Raw genomic sequence first — 22,771 nt, 5'->3', positions numbered from 1 at the left:
TTATTAATAATGTAATAATTTTGTATTTATAATTATTACCTTTTGTTCCTACCAAATAACCGAATTCACTACTACACTAAACAGAGATGAGCTTTGAAGTAGTAAAATTAATTTTGTATACATCAATACATTATCCTGACTTGTGACAATGTATCAGTAGATTCCTACAGAACATACGGGCTTTAAATAGAGATAGAAAATCAAAGACGTTGTCTTAGTTATCTTGTGCTGCTGTAATAGAAATACCACAAGTGGGTGGCTTTAACAAACAGAAATTTATTTCCTCACAGTTTAGGAGGCTAGAAGTCTGAATTCAGGGTGCTGGCTCTAGGAAGGCTCTCTCTTTCTGTGGGCTCTGGAGGAAGGTCCTTGTCTCCTCTGAGCTTCAGCTTCTGGAGATCTCCTTGTGGCTTGGGCTCTCTCTTCCCCCATCTCTGCTTGCTCCTTTTGTATCTTGTAAGAGATTGACTCAAGATACACCCTACACTAATCCTGCCTCGTTAACGTAACAGACGACCCATTCCCGAATGGGATTATAACCACAGGCATAGAGGTTAGGACCTACAACACATATTTTGGGAGGACGGAACTCAATCCATAACAGCTGTATTCCTGAATGCTCTCAGATTATACGTTCACGAGATATGTCCCCGGCAGACTAGTCAACTCCAATTCATGGCAACTCCTTGTGGGTCAGAGTAGAACTGTGCTTCATAGGGTTTTCAATGGCTGGTTTTCCTGAAGTCGATCACCAGACCTTTCTTCAGAGGCACCTCTGGGTGGACTTGAGCCTCCAACCCTTCAGTGAGCAGCTGAGTGTGTTAACTGTTAGCTCCACCTGGGACTCCATCCCTGGCGTAGTGCTGTTTCAAGCCGTGGTATGTTTACACTTGTAACACTGTGCCATCTCGATTCCCAAATTTGCAGTGAGGGAGGGACGGTCAGGGAGTGCGGAGAGAATGGTCCTCCTGGTGAGAAGATGCATATGGCTGGTGGCCCCTCAGATGGCAGCCTAGAGGGACGTCTAAGCCGACCTGATGTGAAGAGACATGCTGAGCTCTGACGGTCTGCTTACTCTCAAAAACGAGATCTCTCAGATTCTTAAGCTTTAAGAAGATCCCTGACTTATGAATACAAATATTTTAAGTGTGTCAGGGAGAGATTTCTCTAACTCATTTCCCACGTGGATTGTAGGGTCTGAAAACATGAAGACGCCTGTCCCGTAGCTCGTCTCTCCCCGTGCTTCAGTGACTGAGGCTCCGCGCCTTTCACAGCTCCCCTGCCCAGTGTGGGCATCGGAAAGGCCAAGGTTTTCTTCATGGAAACCACCATACTTTTATTGGCCCAGCTCAGCTCGAGCGAAAGAATAGCGATCTCTTAAATTCCTTCTCTGTGCGATGCATCGTGCTAAGCACTGTTGGTTTAAAAAGTGAAAAAATAAATCCGTTCCCTAGAATTCCGCCTTTCCGACATTATTCCTAAAGTACTAAGGCAAAAGTAAGACCAAGATTCGGCGTGAAGATGTTCATCGTAGTGTTAGCTATGAAAGGGAGAATCAGGAGCACCTCCAAGTTCAGCCTCGGTACAGTGCTTAGTAACAGAGGGAGTCACCATTTTGTGGAATGTCATCCGTCTATTAAAAATAATGTTTATGAGGCACAGTTAATGACAGGGGGAGATTTTCTATATAATGTAAAACCGAAAATACAAGACGCAGCCTTGAGGGTACAGTATCAGCTTAGCGCCAGAAAAGACGTGGACAGGAAAGAAGTGATGATGTGAGCACACAGTGTCCCTGTTGGGCGGCTTGTCTGGGGCTTGTTTATCCAAGTGATGGTCACTCTTCCTTACATGCTAAGTGCCCCCAGAGGGCAAGTGCTGGTTTTCTAATCAGAAAAAGAGTAAGGGAAACAAGGACATCAGGAGCAGGACAGAAAAGTACGTGCTCTTTCCCATAAGCGTCCTGAGGCGGCTGTAACAAAGTACCACCAAGTGGGTGGCTTATAAGAAGAGAAATTCAATTCCTCCCAGTTCTGGAGGTCAGAGGTCAGAGGTCTGAACTCAGGGTGTCGGCAGGGTCATGCTCTCTCCGAAGGCTCTAGGGGAGGGTCCGTCTTGTCTCCCCCAGCTTCTGGGAAGGCATTCCTCGGCTTATGGACACAGCATAACTCCACCGTCACATGGCGTCTTCTCTCTGCATCTCTCTGCGTCTTTCTCCTCTTTCGTAAGGACATCACTTGGGTGGGATCAGGACCCACCCTACTCTGGTGTGACCTCATGTTAACTGATAATATCTGCAAACACCTTATTTCCAAACAAGGTCACATTCACAGGTACAGGGATCAGGACTTCAACCGTCCTCCACCCACAGGTACCCAGCCTCCCAGTGGGCAGATAAAAACACTTTAGTCTCTTCCCACTTCCCTCCCTAGAGGCTGGCTCCACCTTTACCTTGTCCCAACATTGATGGACGTGTCCAGCGGGGGCTGGTGTGTCTGATCCTCAAGCCACTGCCACCAAAACCCAGTCCCCAGCTATACAAATAACTTAGACACTACAGCCTACACCACCCACACGCGCCCCCACATGTGTTTGTGGGTGTTTGTGGCACACGAGGGTTTTGATTGATTCAGACCCCCACAGCCCACACCATTCCACATGTCCTCACACGTGTATTTTTGGATGTTTATAGCGCACGACCCCCACATGTGTGTCAGTTTGTCGTACTGTGGGTGCTTACGTATTGCCATGACGCTGGAAGCTATGCCACCAGCATTGAAATACAAGCAGGGTCACCCATGGCAGATGGGTTTCCGCTGAGCTGAACAAGGAAGAAGGACCCAGCAGTCTACTTCTGAAAACAATTAGCCAGTGAAAACCTTATGAATAGCAGCAGAACATTGTCTGATATAGTGCCGGAAGATGAGCCCCCCCAGGTTGGAAGGCACTCAAAAGACAACTAGAAAAGAGCTGCCTCCTCAAAGTAGAGTCGACGTTAATGACGTGGATGGAGTCAAGCTTTTGGGACCTTCATCTGCTGATGTGGCACGACTCAAAATGAGAAGAAACAGCTGCAAACATCCATTAATAATCAGAACATGGAATGTACGAAGTATGAATCTAGGAAAACTGGAAATCGTCGAAAATGAAATGGAACACATAAACATCGATATCCTAGGCATTAGTGAGCTGAAATGGACTGGTATTGGCCGTTTTGAATTGGACAGTCATATGGTCTACTGTGCCGGGCATGACAACTTGCAGAGGAATGGTGTTGCATTCATCGTCAAAAAGAACATTTCAAGATCTATCCCAAAGTACAACGCTGTCAGTGATAGGATAATATCCATACGCCTACAAGGAAGACTAGTTAATATGACTATTATTTAAATTTCCACACCAACCACTGAGGCCAAAGATGAAGAAATTGAAGATTTTTACTAGGTTCTGCAGCCTGAAATTGTTCGAACATGCAGTCAGGATGCATTGATAATTACTGGTGATTGGAATGCAAAAGTTGGAAGCAAAGAAGAAGCTGGAAAATATGGCATTGGTGATAGAAACGATGCCGAGATCACATGATAGAATTTTGCAAGACAATGACTTCTTCATTGCAAATAACTTTTTTCACCAACATAAACGGCACCTATACACATGGGCCTTGCCAGATGGAATACAGAGGATTTAAATAGACTACATCTGTGGAAAGAGACGATGGAAAAGCTCGATATCATCAGTCAGAACAAGTCCAGGGGCCGACTGTGGAACAGACCATCAATTGCTCATATGTAAGTTTAAGCTGAAGCTGAAGACACTTAGAACAAGTCCACGAGAGCCAAAGTATGACTTTAAGTATATCCCACCTGAATTTAGAGACCATCTCAAGAACAGATTTGACATGTTGAACACTAATGACTGAAGACCAGACAAGTTGTGGAATGACATCAAGGATATCATACATGAAGAAAGCAAGAGGTCATTAAAAAGACAGGAAAGAAAGAAAGGATCAAAATGGATGTCAGAAGAGACTCTGAAACTTGCTCTTGAACTTCGAGTAGCTAAAGCAAAAGGAAGAAACGATGACGCCAAAGAGCTGAACGGAAAATTTCAAAGGGCAACTCGAGAAGACAGAGTAAAGTATTATAATGATATGTGCAAAGAGCTGGAGATAGAAAACCAAAAGGGAAGAACACACTCAGCATTTCTCAAGTTGAAAGAACTGAAGAAAAAATTCAAGCCTCAAGTTGCAATACTGAAGGATTCTGTGGGGAAAATATTAAACAACGCAGGAAGCATCAAAAGAAGATGGAAGGAATACAGAGTCATTATACCAAAAAGAATTGGTCAACATTCAACCATTTCAAGAGGTAACGTATGATCTGGTACCGATGGTACTGAAGGAAGAGATCCAAGCTGCACTGAAGGCATTGGTGAAAAACAAGGCTTCAGGAATTGATGGAATATCAACTGAGATGTTTCAACAAATGGATGCGGTTCTGAAAGTGCTCACTCATCTATGCCAAGAAATTTGGAAGACAGCTACCTGACCAACTGACTGGAAGAGATCTATATTTATGCCTATTCCCAAGAAATGTGGTCCAACAGAATGCAGAAATTACCAAACAATATCATTAATATCACACACAAGTAAAATTTTGCTGAAGATGAGTCAAAAGCGGCTGCAGCAGTATATCAACAGGGAAGTGCCAGAAATTCAGGCTGGATTCAGAAGAGAACATGGAACCCACGATATCATTGCTGACGTCAGGTAGATCTTGGCTGAAAGCAGAGAATACCAGAAAGATGTTTACCTGTGTTTTATTGACTATGCAAAGGCATTCGACTGTGTGGATCATAACAAATTACGGTTAACATTGCAAAGAATGGGAATTCCAGAACATTTAATTGTGCTCCTTAGGAACTTGTACATAGATCAAGAGGCAGTTGTTGGAACAGAACAAGGGGATATTGTGTAGTTTAAAATCAGGAAAGGTATGTGTCAGGGTTGTGTCCTTTCACCATACCTATTCAATCTGTATGCTGAGCAAATAATCCGAGAAGCTGGACTATATGAAGAAGAACGGGGCATCAGGATTGGAGGAAGACTCATTAACAACCTGCATTATGCAGATGATGCAACCTTGCTTGCTGAAAGTGAAGAGGACTTGAAGCACTTACTGATAAAGATCAAAGATTACAACCTTCAGTATGGATTACACCTTAACATAAAGAAAACAAAAATCCTCACAACTGGACCAATAAGCAACATCATAATAAATGGAGAAAAGATTGAAATTGTCAAAGATTTCATTTTACTTGGATCCACAATCAATACCCATGGAAGCAGCAGTCAAGAAATCAAAAGACGCATTGCACTGGGCAAATCTGCTGCAGAAGGCCTCTTTAAAGTGTTGAAAAACAAAGACATCACCTTGAAGACTAAGGTGCACCTGACCCAAGCCATGGTATTTTCAGTCACATCATATGCATGCAAAAGAAGGAAGACCGAAGAACTGACGCCTTTGAATTGTGGTGTTGGCAAAGAATACTGAGTACACCATGGACTGCCAAAAGAATGAACAAATCTGTCTTGGAAGAAGTACAGCTAGAATGCTCCTTAGAAGCAAGGATGGCAAGACTATGTCTTACATACTTTTGGACGTGTTGTCAGGAGGCTTCAGTCCTTGGAGAAGGACATCATGCTTGGTAAAGTACAGCGTCAGTGGAAAAAAAGGAAGACCCTCAATGAGATGGATTGACACAGGGGCTGCAACAATGGGCTCAAGCATGACAAAGATTGTGAACATGTCGCAGGACTGGGTAGTGTTTCGTTGTGTGGTATATAGGGTCACTATGAGTCAGAACCAACTTGACAGCACCTAACAACAACAACATGGCACAGGAAGGTTTGATTGACTCAGACCTCACAGACCACACCGCCCACACATGCCCTCATCTGTTTGTGGGGGTTTACGGCACATAAGACTTTTGATTGATTGGCTCCATGTGATTGATGTCATTGAATGCAGCTCATTTTGTGTCCAGCACAATGCTTAATGTTTCATGTGCACTAGCTCCTCTGAGCCACAGAACTCTACGAGGTCGATACTATCCTATGGCCTTTCTCCAGATGACGAGACCAGGGTGCAGAGGGTTATGTGGATTGCACACTCAGCTGGATATGGATAAAGCTGGTGTTCCTAAACCAGGTGTCTGAGTCCAGGACCGAAGCTCTCGACCACTCTCTCCGCTGCAGGTATCTCTAGAATATTCTAGAACACTCTCGGTGCATTTGGAAAGCACAACCTGGAGGCTTCTTTCTTGTATCATAAGGCCATCCTCGAACTGCTGATGAGAATTTGGCTTTTTCCCACGGAAATACTGCATTTTTTATTAATTGGGGTTTAAAGTTAGAAAGAAGTTGAGGAATTTATTCAAGAAAAAAACAACAATAAAGACTATGCCAAAACATGAGGAGAAAAACAAGGAAGTCTTAACTAAATATCCTGGCATCCCTCAAAGTTGACATGTTAAAAACAATCGGCATCGCCACTGTTCTCCAGGACGACTCTCCCCAGACCTTCCCCTCCTTCTGACTTGGCTGCTGCCGCCTCTCAATCACCTGTGGCAAAAGCTGGCGTCTTCCACAAACGCCTGTCATCCTCCCCTCTTGCAGCCCATCCAGACAAACAAGTCCTATGGATTCCACCCACTGCCTCTGTCCTGGGCAGACATCTAATCCAGCGGCCTCCGGTGGTGTTCATATCAGGCATAGCAGAAAGTTACTGCGTTTGGGTGGCACCTGGGTGGACGGATGTGATGTGTTTTGAGGCCACCAGCCATGTCTCCATCACCCTTCGCCTCTCATAGGTTAGCTAAGGTCTGAGGGGAGCCAGCTCCGGCACCCCGCTACCCATCATGGAAGCTGGGAAGCTCCATCCCAAGTCACCTCTCTGCTTCCTCCACTCCCTCTGTAACTGACCCACCACATCAGGGTGGTGTCCTTCACACACAACATCCTTATTAAACCGTCAATGGCGTCCTTCCCCTGAGGAATAGCAGGAGAAATCTCTCACCCTGAAGCCCTCCAGCCAGGCCCACCAGTAATGGGGCTAGTGGTAGGAGCATGCAAGAAGAGCCAGACGGTCTGAGATGGATTCTGCCTCCGCCGTTTGCCAGTCATGTGATCTTGGTTGACCAGGTGCCCCTCCATGTCTCCGTCCCCTCTCCTGTAGAACAGTGTCTCCCTTATTGAGTGCTGTGAGACTCAAGTGAGTTATACACATGAACCACCGGGGATGACGCTGTGTATATTCCCTACTCTTCATTCTGAGAAACTCACTCTTCCCAAGCCACTAGGGACCATGGGCCCTCAACCCAGACGCGCTCCAGCGTCCTCTCTGGTCTGACCTGCTTTCCTTCCGGGCAGCTCGGCCTTGCCTCCGTTCTGCGACTTCCCCCTCGCACTTGTTCTCAATGTCATCTGCTTGGCACTTGGGTACTGTGTCGTTAATCCATCTTTGTTATAAATATGCCGTCTTCCCCAAGAGATGAAAAGCTCCCAGCAACGCCTCCTGCCTACAATAGGTGCTCCAGTAAGTGTGTGTTGATGGTCATGACAACTGCTAGGAGCGATTAAATCTGTTAGGCTCATTAGTCACTGCAGCCAATGAAAGAGAAGCCCCTGAGATGATTTAATTCACTCAGCAGATGAACAGGACACAAGAGGACGTGAAGAATCTCTCCGCTCTAATAATATTTTACCTTAATGGGCAAATATTAATATTCTCCCCATCATCTTAGCGGTTCCCGTCACTATTATTTGAAAGGAATAAATATATCATTTAAATTTAATTACTCAACAAAATTGCCATTACTGTTTATAGGCCTTCACTATATATAAAGTTCCAACTCATCTTTTTTCACAGCAAATAATTCCTGTTCCCTTTAAGTGAAGCAGTTATAGAAATTTTAAATCATATGTACCACATCCAAGAAAGCCAGAAAAGAGAGAAACAATGAAAACAACTTAGTACTGATTTTTGTGGAGCTGGAGAGCACACGGGACCAGGGACAAAGAGGAAGCGGGTCATTTGCATAATTTCCGATGCATCTGACCCGTAGTCCTCCAAGGCGAGGCCGCCTCTTACTTATCTTCGTTTCCACAGACGTGGCACGGCACCTGGCCCTTACTAGGGGGTCAGGACACCTGTGGGTACTGGAAGTGGACTCTACCCGTGTGGCCAGACAGACAGCCCCAGTCAGACCTTAGAGAGCTGAGTCCAGCACTCTTGGCATGAGCCCCAAGTAAGTGTATCCTGAAGAGACGAATGGAGGATTGGTGCATGGCTACAGCTGTGTATTTCAGAAAAGCGGCTGTGATTCTCTGATGCCAGCAGAAGCCAAGTGGGGAGGAAACGCAACAGTCGGCTTGTGCCTTCTGCAGGTGGACAGACTGCCTGATCGTCTCCTGCTCCCCCAGACAACGGATCATTTTTAATGCTATTTGGGTAAAACCCTGAAGGGTGGGGAGAGAAGCACCTCAGGAGGAAAGAGAGCAGGTTCAAAGGTCCTGGGGTAGGAATAACAACGGCATGTTTTAGGGAAAAGTCCAAGGTTACCTGAGTGTAAGAAGCGACAAGTGACTGACATGGCTTGAGAGTAAAGTAAGAGGCAGAATCCAGTCAACAGGGAGTCAGAAGCTCCAGTAAGAACGTGTTCATGATCCTGTGAGCAGCTCGACATGGACCCATGAAATAATCAAATGTGTGTTTTGAAAAGATCTCTCTGCTTGCTTTGTGAAGAAAACGTTGGGAAGGAGAACACACTGAAGCAGAGAGAGCATCCATGCATTCATTCCATAGATATTTATTAAGCACCTACTATGTACCAGACGGGGCCCTGGTGTCGCAGTGGCTAAGAGTTTGGCTGCTAACCAAAAGGTCAGCAGTTCGAATCCACCAGCTGCTCCTTGGAATCCCTACAGGGCAGTTCTACTCTGTCCTGTAGGGTCGCTGTGAGTCGGAACCGACTTGACAGCATCAGGTTGTTGATTCTGTTTTCGGTATGTACCAGACAGAAACCCTGGCGGTGTAGTGCTTAAGCACTGGGCTGCTAACTGATAGGTCGGCGGTTCAAACCCATCAGCCGCTCTTCGGGAGAAAGATGTGGCAGTCTGCTTCTGTAAAGATTAACAAACCCTGCACCTGGGTTCTGTTTTATCTCACAGCACTTTGGGGGAGACCACCCTGCACCCGGGTTCTGTTCTGTCTCACAGCACTTTGGGGGGTCCACCTCCACTGTCTGATATTGAGTGTGTTCTCACCCCTCCCCTCCAGGCACAATCCAGCGCCCATCGCTTACACCGTTTGCCGCTTCAGCTTTAGGGCGGTGTCACTAAGGCTCGTTGGCAGGTTTAAATCCGAGGGCAGCCGGGGCACAGATCAGAGGGATGAAGCAGATTTGGCATGGGGGGGGGCATCAGTGGGCATCCAGGGAGGAGTGGAGCTCAGTGGACACCTCTATGGCGGGGGCAGGGGGGTGACATTAAAATAAGACTCCGATCAAAGACGTCACCTGGTGTCCCTCCTCTTCCCTCTGTAGGAAGCTTACAGATTCGGTACAGCCTGGGCGGCACCCGTGAGCCCTACAACATCGACGTGGACCATAGGAGCATGGCCAACGGGCAGCCACACAGCCTGAATGTCACCCGCCAGGAGAGGACACTCCTGCTGCAGGTGGGCACGGCACACAGGGTGGGTGTGATGTCGCAGCAGACCTGGGGCAGGTGTGATGTCAGGGCAGACACGGGGCGGGTGTGATGTCATGGCAGACACGGGGAAGATGTGATGTCATGACAGACATGGGGCAGGTGTGATGTCATGGCAGACACGGGGAAGATGTGATGTCAGGGCAGACATGTGGCGGGTGTGATGTCATGGCAGACACGGGGTGGGTGTGATGTCATGGCAGACATGGGGAAGATGTGATGTCATGACAGGCATGGGGCAGGTGTGATGTCATGGCAGACATGGGGCAGGTGTGATGTCATGGCAGACACGGGGAAGATGTGATGTCAGGGCAGACATGTGGCGGGTGTGATGTCATGGCAGACACGGGGTGGGTGTGATGTCATGGCAGACATGGGGAAGATGTGATGTCATGACAGGCATGGGGCAGGTGTGATGTCATGGCAGACATGGGGCAGGTGTGATGTCATGGCAGACACAGGGAAGATGTGATGTCAGGGCAGACACGGGGCGGGTGTGGTGTCAGGGCAGACACGGGGCGGGTGTGATGTCATGGCAGACACGGGGAAGATGTGATGTCAGGGCAGACATGGGGCGGGTGTGATGTCATGGCAGACACGGGGCGGGTGTGATGTCAGGGTGTGATGTCAGGGCAGACACAGGGTGGGTGTGACGTCATGGCAGACAGGGGGAAGATGTGACGTCATGGCAGACACGGGGCGGGTGTGACGTCGGGGCGGACACGGGGAAGGTGTGGCGTCGGGGCGGACACGGGGCGGGTGTGGCGTCGGGGCGGACACGGGGCGGGTGTGATGTCACCGCACACACTGCTCCCACACAGTGTGAATCAATGTGGTTTCTCCCTCCATGGGTGCTTTGCCCTGACACCCTCAGACACAGATCTTCCCGGCCTCTCAGCACACCAAAGGGTGCTTCACGATGACACTGGGGATGTATCTCCAGTCCCCTTATTGCCCCCTCACACCTACTCGCCAGTCTTTACAGTGGAGAAGCCAGCCGGGAGACGCCATGGGTAAAACACTGCAAGGGGAGGCCTCCCCGAGAACTGAGCCAAGGATGGGTATCAGGATCACGGCGTCTCTAGAAGGCATTCGGAATAGATGCTGATTTGTCAGCGGCATGGGGGGTCAGAGACCGCCCTCCCCTGTCTCGTTTGGGTATCAATGGACATCAAAGTCACAACTGGATGTGGACTTCACCAGTGGTCTGAGCAGTAGATGCTGTCGGCATAGTAAGGAAGGATCTCTCCCAGGAGAACAACCCTGCAGGTCCAGCTTATTCTGCAAACACTCCAGCGTGGAGTGAGCCAGCCTCCTCACAGCCACCGGCAGAGCCCCTGATCCCAGCCCGGCCAGCGCAGACAGGGAAGGCCAGATACCTGTGGGATAAACGAAGCCCACCTGCAGCCGCAGCCCACGTCTTGTTCAGGAGAGCAAGGCAGCCCGGGCGCTGGAGGCTTCATGCCGTTTCACCAACATAGGGTCACTCGCTTTCCGTTAGAGACGTTCTCTTGTTTTAAGCCACCCAATCTGTCGCCTCTCAAGGAAAGTGGTTTTTTTTGGTTTGTTTCTTTGTTTTGGCATTCCACCATCGCAAAGATTAGAAGTTAAAAGCACTAAATTGGCTGTAAGGCCAGCATAACAGAGGAGATCCACCGCAGCTGTGGGGCTGGTCCCCCTACCTCCCCTTGGGAGCCACCTGCAGAGGAGGTGGTGGATGGGCGGGAGGGGGGCAGAGCTACAAGCCCACTTCTGGGGACATTTCCCACAGTGGACGTCTGGGGCAAGGGTAGGTAAGGTGCCCCTACCCCACCCCACCCCGGCACATTCAGCCAAGCAAGGACTCTTAGGGACTCAGCAGCCACTCAGGAAGGTGCCACCACCAGCTTATTCCTTATTTTCTGTTATAAGCCTGCGTTGCACTGAGAATAATACATATATAAAGCATGTGTGTGTCCTCCCATTATGATAAAATATAACGACAAAGATTTAAATCATTCCAAATTAAAATATGTAATCAAAGAGAAGAACAAAGATTTGGCGAATCCAAACATGGGTTTAGAAGTGCCGTGGAGTGACGCCTTTGGAATTCAGGTGAGCAGTGCACGTTGACACCTGCTGAAACATCAGATCACTAGTGATGTTTATCAGTATGGATAGTACTTTTAAAGCAAGTTTACTTTTCTGCCTGGGCTTGGCGAGAGCCGACGTTCAATTACTCTGCATTTCCTGAGCACTGGATGCCCGAAACAGAGTTCAGCACCAGGGGGAAAGTGACCTGGATGAAACCTGTGCTGCCAAAAACCCAAGTGCAGCACGCTCGGTCTGTCTGACCTACCCTCCGTGCTCCAGCGATGGGAATCGGGGTGCTTCTCCCTCGGTGGATGCTTTGCCCGGCACCCCCAGACACAGGCAGAGAGAACGAGGGGCTGACCGGTCCTCACCATTCAGTTAGCAACCCAGAGCCGGGACAGCCCTCGCGTGGCGCGTTTATGAAAACTCACAGTTGTGTTTGGGGAGAACAGCTTGAGACCGTGTTGGAGCGCACACAAGCCACGCAGGCACCTGAAGAAGAGCCTCCCATAAAGCACTTGGCCAGTTCGCATGAAAACGCCAGTTAGCAGCTCCACACCTCACATGACGGCTCCTTTCTGCTCTCTCCCTCCACCCCGCCATCCCTGGTTTTCTCCTCCCTTCTTTCCTCCCAGCCACACTGCACAAGGGGTCTTCTTAGTCTCCTGGTGCTGCCGTAACAGAAATACCACAAGTGGTTGGCTCTAACGCACAGAAATTTATTTTCTTACAGTTTAGAAGGCTAGAAGTCCCAATGCAGGACGCTGGCTCTAGGGGAAGGCTCTCTCTGTCAGCTCTGGGGGAAGATGCTCATCTCTCTCCACTTCTAGAGTCCCAGTGTTCCTCGGTTCCTTGGGGATCTCCACCTGGCATCTATCTCTGTGCCTAATCTGTACCTGGCTTGCTTTGTACCTAATCTGCTCTTTTTATGTCTCAAAAGTGGTTAGGTTTAAGGCATTCCCTACACTGATACGGCCTCATTAACGTAACGAAGAAAGCCTGTTCCCAAATGAGAACACATCCACAGGTATAAAACAAAACCCATTGCCGTGGAGTCCATTCCGATTCATAGTGACCCCATATGACAGAGTAGAACTGCCCCATAGGGTTTCCAAGGAGACTGGTGGATTCCAGCTGCCAGCTTTTGGTTAGCAGCCATAGCTCTTAACTACTGTGCCTATCTTAGTTATCTAGTGCTGTATAACAGAAATACCACAAGTGGATGGCTTGAACAAAGAGAAATTTATTCTGTCACAGTCTAGGAGGCTAGAAGTCCGAATTCAGGGTGCCAGCTCTAGGGGAAGGCTTTCTCTCTCTGTTGGTTCTGAAGGAACGTCCTTGTCATCAATCTTCCCCTGGTCTAGAAACTTCTCAGCACAGGAACCCCAGGTCCAAAGGACGAATTCTTCTCCTGGCACTGCTTTCTTGGTGGTTTGAGGCCCCCATGTGTCTCTGCTTGCTTTTCTCTTTTATATCTCGGAAGAGATTGACTCAAGATACAATCTAATCTTCTAGAATGAGTCCTGCCTCATTAATATAACTACCTCTAATCCTGCCTCATTAACGTCATAGAGGCAGGATTTACAACACATAGGAAAATCACATCAGATGACAAAATGGTGGACAGTCACACAATACTGGGAATCATGGCCTAGACAAGTGGACACATATTTTTTTTGGTGGGGGGGGGTACACAATTCAATCCATAGCAGAATCTAAGGTGGTTTACAGGGAATGTATAAAATGAAATAGGAAATTAAAGTAAGTAACAAAAAGTAAGCAAGGGGAAAATAGAGCATAATTACTCAGGGATAGGGTCTTAGCCACTTGTATAAATTTGGCTCTCGACTTCTTCATGGCCAGAAGTACGCAGGCCATAGGGATAAAATATTCCAGTTTCTCTAGAGAACTAAAACCTTCTTAATACATCATTCTTTTTATTTTTTAATCTTTTATTTTTATACGTAGGCTGGCATAGAAGGCTGCCCATAGCATGACCCACGTATGCAGTATTACATACATGTTTTGGTTGCTATTGTTAGTTGCCCTTGAGTTGGCGCCAACTCATGGCAATCTTATTATGTACAACAGAACAAAGCATTGCCCGGTCCTGCGCCATCTTCATGATCATTGGTGTGTTTGAGTCCATTGTTGTGACTATTTTGTCAGTCCATCTCGTTGAGGGTCTCTCTCTTTTTTGCTGACCCTATACTTTACCAATATGATGTCCTTTTCTAGACATTGATCTTTCCTGATGACAAAAAAAAAAAAAAAAAAAACCCGTTGCCATCAAGTCGATTTCAACTCATAGCAACCCTATAGGACAGAGTAGAACTGCCCCATAGGGTTTCCAAGGAGCGCCTGGTGGATTCAAACTGCCAGTCTTTTGGTGAGCAGCTGTAGCTCTTAACCACTGCACTGACATGTCCATAAGTAAATAAGCCCAAGTCTAACCATCCTCACTTCTAAGGAGCATCCTGGTTGTATTTCTTCTAAGACTGGTTTGTTCGTTCTTCTGGCAGTCCACAGTATATTCAGTATTTTTCGCCGACACCACAGTTTGAATGCATCAATTCTTCTGTCTTCGTTTTTCATTGTTCAGCTTTCACATGCATATGAGTCGATTAAAAATACCAAGGCCTGGGTCAGGTTCACCTTAGTCATCAAAATGACATCTTTGCTTTTTAAGACTCTAACGAGATCTTTTGCAGATCTGCCCAATGCAATACGTCATTTAACTTCTTGACTGCTCCTTGCATGGGCGTTGATTGTGATCCACAGAATGAAATCCTTGACAACTTCAGTTCCATCCCCATTTATCACGATGTTATCGGTCCAGTTGTGAGGATTTTTGTTTAACTTCCATTTATTGATTCTAACTGTGTTCTAGGTGCCATGCTCAGCAGCTAATGTGCACTTTCTCCTACAATCCTCACAAAGACCTTACAAGATGTGCACCATTATTATCTCTGTTTTAGACATATGGAAACTAAAACTCATAAAGCATGATGAAACTCACCCCAAGTCAGAGACCAGTAAGTTGCGAAAACATCAACACAGTGAAAGGGTACACGTGCTCTTAACCATCATACAATAGAGACGGCTGGAAGGATATCCGCAGTTACCTCTGGCTGTTAAGAAATTAAGTGATATAATAATTACTAATATTAACATTATTATTGTAAAATAGTTCAAAGATGCACAAAAGTACAGAGAATAGTTATTACCACTACAGTAAAACCTGAGAAAGCCAGAACCTGTGTAAGGCGGAAACCTGTCAAAAGAGAAAAACTCAAATATTTTCCACTAAAACGAGCAATAGAAAAGTGGTTAGATTGCACCCTGTCAAAGACGGAAAACTTGCAAGACCCAGAAAAACAAGACAGTCCCGTCAAGTTCCAGCCCTCACACGTTTCACTGTATGATTACTATTGTTATTCTAAAACTCGTTGCCGTCGAGTCAATTCCCACTCATAGCGACCCTATAGAACAGCGTACAACTGCTCCATCGGGTTTCCAAGAAGCAGCTGGTGGATTTGAACTGCTGACCTTTTGGTTAGCAGCCGAGCTCTTAACCACTGCACCACCATGGACCTCTAGAAGTGATGAAATCAGTCCATTTCGTGTGCAGTAAATACATTCTAGCTTCTCTCAAAAACGTAGTCTCACCCCTACTTAATCACTGGCTACCAAGCGCCCAGCCTCTCTCTTCAGATGATGGCGGCTACCACCAGACCTCTGGGGAACACTCTCCCTTGGAGCGTCACCCATGGGCTAAGTCAGTCACTGAGCTGAGAAATCTTAGTGCACCTCTGCTGGCCAAAGTGTTTTGCAGTTTGATTTCTCCCTCGTTCTCAGTTTCCTTTAGTTTACGATTGAAAAGTAGACAAATCTTTCCTCAGCTGGTTTCCAGATTATCATGCACCACCAACTGACGTACTAAGCAAGCAGCCTGAACACACAGGCTGTTCCATCCCCCTCGGAGCAGCCCTGTCTACAGAAACACCACGGGGGTGACTGGAACGCCACACTGTCTTAGTTACCTAGAGCTGCTGTGACAGACACACCACAGGGCTGGCTTTACTACCCACACCATCTTGGTTATCTAGAGCTGCTGTAACAAACACCACGGGGGTGACTATAACGCCCACACAATCTTAGTTATCTAGAGCTGCTGTAACAGAAACACCACGGGATGGCTGTAACGCCAACACTGTCTTAGTATCTAGAGCTGCTGTAAGAGAAACACCACAGTGGTTCCTATAACGCCCACACTGTCTTAGTTTTCTAGAGCTGCTGTAACAAACACCACAGCGGGTGGCTTTAACCCCACACCGTCTTAGTTATCTAGGGCTGCTGTAACAGAAACACTGCAAGGGGTGACTTTATCAATGAGAAATTTATTCTCTCACAGTTTAGGAGAATAGGCGCCCAAATTCCAGTCTCGGCTCTAGGGGAAGGCTCTCTCTCTGCTCGCTCTGGGGGAAGGCCTTTGTATCTTTCAACTTTTGGTCCTTGGTAACCATGTGACACAACATCTGTTGTCCCCTTTCTCCACGTGTTTCTCTACGCCTGATGTGCTCTTTTTATGTCTCAAAAATGACTGGCTTAAAGCACTCCCTACACGGATACGGCCTATTAACATAACAAAGAAAACCCATTCCCAAATGCGATTGTAACCGCAGGTACTGGTGTTAGGATTTACAGCACAGATTTTGGGGACACAATTCAAGCCCTAACAAGCACCAAGCACACGGGCCATGCTCGCCCTCTCCGGGCACTTTTCCTAAAGCTACAGAGTCGTGCGGGCCTTTACTCGGTCTCCGGCTCCTGAGGTGACTGTTTTCCAAAATGCCTCATGGCATATCGGGCTGCATCTTCCAGCTCCTGTGTTTGTATCAGGTGGTCGGTACCACCTGACCACAAAGCAGGTGCACAGACTTCAGGTTTCTGCTAAGGCAGGGCCCCACTCCAAGGCACCATCTTAGTTGTAGTTGGGGTTATATTGGCTGCTATAACAAGCAAAACCCAAAATTTCAGCAGGTTAATACAAATAGCTTTTTTTCTCTCTCACCTGGCGGTCCAAAGCAGGTGTTCCTAGTTGGAAAGCAGCTTTTCCACATGGTGGCACCATCCCTGGAGCTGGTAGGATTTGATGGAGAGATCATGCACAACGTATATGTAGGCTCACTAGTTTTTACTCATATCAAAGACGATCAGTAGAATAAGTAATACAGTAGTTCAGTGCTATAACTACAAGGTCTTGAAGGAAGGGCAGTACTTTGGCAAGTGAAGAGCAGGGAAGAGTACTTATTATGGGGTTGGGTGGTGAGGGGAGTGTACTTTCCAAAAGAGAACATAGTGTTAAACAAAGGTAGCAAAATGAATACCTTGTAAGTTTAACCATCCCCCTATCCCATGAGTGGAGCCCTGGTGGAGCAGTGGTTAAGAGCTCAGTTGCTAACCAAAAGGTCAGCAGTTCGAATCCACCAGCTGTTCCTTGGAAACCCTATGGGGAAGTTCTACTCTGTCCTACAGGGTCGCTGTGAGTGGGAATCGACTCAACAGCGATGGGTGGGTTTTTTATCCCATGAGTAGAAGAAGAAAAGCTCACCATTGGCAACATCTCAGAAAAACAGTGTTATCTGAAGAAATACTACCTCTGAGGTGGGTAACATCCCATGATCCATCATCCAATAGGGATACTGAGTGCTGTGCAGCCCGTAGTTTAGTGCACATCAGAAACTGTTGGAGGTTGTTTTATAATCAGTGAAATGAAAAGTAATCCAATTACGGACATACAAGGCACACTGATGGTCCAGTGACAGAATTCCCACCTTCCATGTGGGAGACCTTGGTTCAGTCCCCGCCAGTGCACTTCAGGCACAGCCACCTCCCACCTGTCAGTGGAGGCTTGTGTGTTGCTATGATGCTTAACAGATGTCAGCAGAGCTTCCAGACTAAGATGGACTAGGAAGAAAGGTCTGACAACTGACTTCCAAAAATCAGCTGATGTCAATGAAGAATCTTGTTTAAAAAAATTCTCAAAATTATTAATAAAGAAGCCAGGAATTCCACCTTAACCCAACGGGAAAACCCTATTAGGGCCGTAATAATAAATACATGACTATAGTAGTAGTCGTCCTTGTAGTAATCACGCCGTAACAATAGGAGGAGGGGGAGGAGCAGTGGCTGTAGTAGTAACAGTGGTAGTGATAATAGTTACGATAGTGGGGGCAGTTGTAATAACAGTAGGAGAAATAGTAGTGGTAGTTGTAGGAGTAATAATAGTAGTAGTAGGTGGTGGTACTAACAGCAGTAGTAGTAGCTGCAGCAGGCAGTTGTAGAAGTGGTGGTGGTGGTGGTGGTAAAAGCAATCAGTATGTCTTGCTTATATGGTGAGCCAGTTCCTTTGCTTAGTGCTCTACAGGCAGTGCTTAACATAATAGAGGTCCTAAGAGACAGAAACCACTACCCCAATTTTACGGACGAGGAAAGAGACATAGAGAAGTCAACAAGAGAGAGAGTGGAGGTGCAAGCCCAGGCCTGCCCGAACCCCACACCAATCTCTCAGCACTGCGCCATACGAGCTTTACATCGACCGTGGATTCTTCATCTGCACGGATGCAATGGAGGATCCTCCTCACTATGGAGGACCCTCCTCACAGTGGAGAGCTCTCCTCACAATGGAGGACCTTCCTCACGGTGGACTCTCCTGACAGTGGAGCACCTTCCTCACAGTGGAGAACTATCCTCACAATGGAGAACGCTCCTCACGATGGAGGGCCCTCTTCACAGTGGAGAACTCTCCTCACTATGGAGGACCTTCTTCACAGTGGAGAATTCTCCTCACAATGGAGGACCTTCCTTACAATGGAGAACCCTCCTCGCAATGGAGGACATTCCTCACTATAGAGGACCCTCCTCACTGTGGAGGGTCCGCCTCATGGTGGAGGACTTCGTCACTGTGGAGGACTCCCCTCATGGTGGAAGACCTTCCTCACAGTGGAGTACTCTCCTCACAGTGGAGGACCCTCCTCAAGATGAGGGACCCTCCTTACAGTGGAGAACTCTCCTCATGGTGGAGGACCCTCCTCACAGTGGAGAACCCTCCTCACAGTGGAGGACCCTCCTCATGGTGGAGAACCCTCCTCACAGTGGGGGACCCTCCTCATAGGCCAACACATCAGCCTGGTTAGGAAGTCACTTTAGAAAGTGGCTCAGCAGGATTTCTGTATGGTATCGTTAGGCAGCCAATAAAATATGTAGAGAAGTATTAGCAACATGATCTCAGTTTTATAAAACTAGTGGCATAAGGCCTTTAAAACTCACCAGGGATAGTGTTTGTGCTAAATAAGCAGCAGGATATATATCCTAGTTCAGTTTGTGAAAAATCATATTCATTTTAGAAATACCAAATCAGGTGATAATCTCCTTCAGAAGAACATACTGTAAATGGGGAAAACACAGTAGGTAAAAGAAATAACCCCATGTCATTCCTGGGGCCATAAAACCCTAACCTGTATTAGTGAGCAGGAGCTGAGAGGTCCAGCTTCCAGGCCATTTTCCCACCACAAGCACTCCACTCCACTAAAAGTTCCATCTCAGTCCTTTAAGTAAACAAGAACATGGCCTCCCGTCTCTCTTAGCGTCCTTTTCTGAGGTAACATGGAGCCGGGACTGAAATTAGACGCCGAAGCTCAGATGTATTATTTGAAAACGTGTGCCTTTATTGCCCTTCGACTCTCTGCCAATAAAGAACATACTAAAAGCATAGAGATGTAAACAGTCCTGAAAATTTTAATATCAGAGGTTGTTCCAGCCTTTATTAAAGGAAATAGCACCATCGAGAAGCACTGAATCTCTTTAGGAATGTCAGAACAGATAAAGAAAGTTGACCTAGCTAGCCTAGGGCCCTGCTCTTGAAATTCCATGTACAGTAACTTCTTCCCTTTAGCTAATTCAGTTTTTATCTCCTCTGGATGATGAACTCAGGCCTTGGTTGTGCACTGCCGGAGTACTTGACAGAGGGAGCTGACGGCAGGGATGGGATGAGCCATTTGCACTTCCAGCCTCTCCGCTCCCACGCACGCTGTCGGGATTCTCCGCGAGACTATCAGTGCTTTCTTCGCACGGGACGCTGCCCGGTCACCGTGTCTAATTCCCTGGCGAGCAGTCACGTATTTTGTTGGTTCCTTGGGTCAGTGCGATGGTCTAATCCACAGAAGATGTCGGGAAGAGGACAGAGGGGGCTGTGTCCGTTGGGAACTCCCAACTAATTAGGTCTGTTTATGCATCAGGTGCGTTTTCTGTGCCCCCAGGATCCACGGACGCCTATTCACAATTAGACACACATCAAAAATCCCACGGCCTCATTCACTTCCGTGACGTCTCGCCTGTCTTTAGGTTGGACTATGGGTCCGTGGCCCTTGGGAGGGTATTTTAGCAAATTTGCATTCTTTGGCTCTGAACTAAGAGTAGACTCTTTGGTGAAGTGTCTCCAAAAAAGACAAACAAGATACCGCACACCAGAGCCTCGATTCCTTTCCCAGCCGGCACCTTCACACGGGCTCACAGCTCCAAACTCAAACGACCCCGTGCTTAGGCGACAGCCGTTGTGAGTTGCCGTCGAGTCCACCCCGGACTCGTGGCGACCCCACGCACGATGGAACGAAACGCTGCCCGGTCCTGCGCCATTATCAGTTCTGGATCAGACATGGTGATCCATAGCGTTGGCACTGACTGATTTTCAGAAGTAGATGGCCAGGCCTTAATTCCTAGTTCATCTTAGTCTGCAAGTTCTGCTGAAACCTGTTCAGCATCCTGGCAGCACACAGCCTCCACTGACAGATGGGTGGTGGCTGCACATGAGGTGCATTGGCTGGGAATTGAACCGGGGTCTCCCACATGGAGGGCGAGGATTCTACCGCTGAGCCACCGCTGCCCCCACTTAGAGGACTGGGCAGCCCATGTTAAAGACACACTCCTAGGTGTGCAGTGCAGGTGTGCGATGAAGATCCTGCTGAAAAAGACAAAAATCTCTACCAGTGGCTCAGGCCTCTACCATTATGTTGAAACCATGTGAGGACCACCAAGAACCCAGCGCAATGACCTCTCATTCCGTTTTGCCCGCGGGGAGTTTATAGCCTGGAAAGGAGACGTGTCCACACCTAGATACGCATTCTTTAGGTCATAGCAGAGACTTTACTGGGCGGGTTCCCTCCCACCTGTACACAAGAGGAAGGGACGTGACAGAGGAGAGTACTGGCCGCTGGCCGGCCGAGAGGCAGGGCCACAGAGCAGCCTCCCCTTTGAGAATGGCCTCCAAGTCTGAGAGGACGCCCCCATGGACTGGGACTGTCAAATGAAGAAGTATGTCCCTGGGTGGTTCAAATGGTTAAATGCTCGAGTACTAGCCCAAAGGTTGGAGGTTCAAGTCCACCTGGAGGTTCCTGGGAAGAAAGGCCTGGCAATCTACTTTGGAAAAATCAGCCATTGAAGACCCTATGGAGCGCAGTTCTATTCTGACACACATGGGAGCACCGTGAGTTGGAGTCGACTCCATGGTGTTTGGTTTGGCTTGGTTTGGTCTGGTTTGGTCTGGTCTGGTCTGGTCTGGTCTGGTCTGGTCTGCTAAGACATTGATAGAAAGGGGTCCTTACTGACAGGCTCTTGACTTAATAGCTCTGTTCTCGGGCAAGCCATCAAAATCTCTGTCTCCTTATTTGTAAAATGGGAATAAAACCCCCTATTATAATGGGGTTTGTGTGCGTTACATAAAAAATGCTCAAAACATCTAGCATAGCCTTTGACCGAGGAAAATTCTACCCTGCTTCCCTCCTTCCTCCCCAGTCCCTTTTTCTTTCTGAAAGCAAATAAACAAGGTGGCAGCTTCCAGTGCTGTGACACGCAGGGTCTTCAAGAGCGAGGCTCCCGCTACACTGACTTGCAGCTCAGCCCCTCTGCACAGCTCAGCACCTGGCATGCCCACTGCACGAGGGGGTCTGCAGACACCGCCACGGGTCACGCAGACGAGGCCGTGGGTCAGGCAGACACCCACCAGGTGCACAGTGAGGTACAAGCCCACACTTCGGAAGAACAGAAAGGAGTCCTGGGTCTGAGAAGACTAAACGAAGGTGTTTGAGCTGCTTCTTTGGGACCAGCTCTGAGAGGGAGGGGCTTTCCGCGGGAGGGGCAGTGATCTCACTTATTTTGACTAGAGGTATCTGACGTGTGCCCTTCTGCAAGCCATAGAAATAATAGAGAAGAACTTAAGGAAAAATAAATTCTTACCCACCTAACCCGTCTGATTGGAAACACAAAAAGACCGTAATGAATATGTCAACACGTCCAGGTTTCTCGTTTCTTTCTGAAGCAATTTCACCTGCAAATGAATTATACACTCCAGGGCGAGACAGGCCCTTCATCCCACTCCAGAAAAATGTGTTTGCTCCACGACCCATTCCCCACGGCTGGAGGGAAAGCAGCTGCAGTGCCTCCTGGTCTCTACAGGGCCTGAGCCGCCCACTGCTCTCCATCTCCAGAACACCAGAGCTGGAAGTCCCGGGTGGGGAGGTCACTCATCCCCTCAAACACATTAAGTGCATAAATCATCTCTTGAGAGAAGATAAGGCCCCAGTCTCTATGTTGTCCAGCATGCGAGGCATTGTGTTGGTATATCTGTCTACACTAAAAATCACTCAGAGAGATTGTCTTCTCAAAGCTATTTCAGTACAATAGTCAGAGTGGCTGTTCCCACCGACACGTAACTGAAGGCAGGCTCATGTCTCATGTAAACCTGTCCTCTCTCTGGAGAACGAACGTGGCCCCGCATAGCCTGGGCTCTGCAGGACTGCATGCTGCCCCTCACGTGAACTGTCCTCTCTCTGGAGAACGACTGTGGCCCCGCACAGCCTGGGCTCTGCAGGA

General features: G+C 47.8%; 1 protein-coding gene across 1 annotated transcript in view; it reads left to right on the top strand.

Moving 5' to 3' along the window:
- CNTNAP2 (contactin associated protein 2) overlaps positions 1-22,771 on the top strand; it is a 1,280,693-nt gene that overhangs the window by 1,143,325 nt on the left and 114,597 nt on the right. The window contains exon 19 of the mRNA XM_023736915.1: positions 9,604-9,737. Within this exon, the coding sequence (XP_023592683.1) occupies positions 9,604-9,737 (134 nt within the window). The remainder of the gene's footprint in view (positions 1-9,603; positions 9,738-22,771) is intronic.

Source organism: Trichechus manatus, unplaced genomic scaffold, assembly GCF_000243295.1.
Source record: "Trichechus manatus latirostris isolate Lorelei unplaced genomic scaffold, TriManLat1.0 scaffold00093, whole genome shotgun sequence".
NCBI lineage: Eukaryota > Metazoa > Chordata > Mammalia > Sirenia > Trichechidae > Trichechus > Trichechus manatus.
The sequence above is the reverse complement of the archived record's forward strand: the minus strand, read 5'-3'. Positions and strand labels throughout refer to the sequence as shown.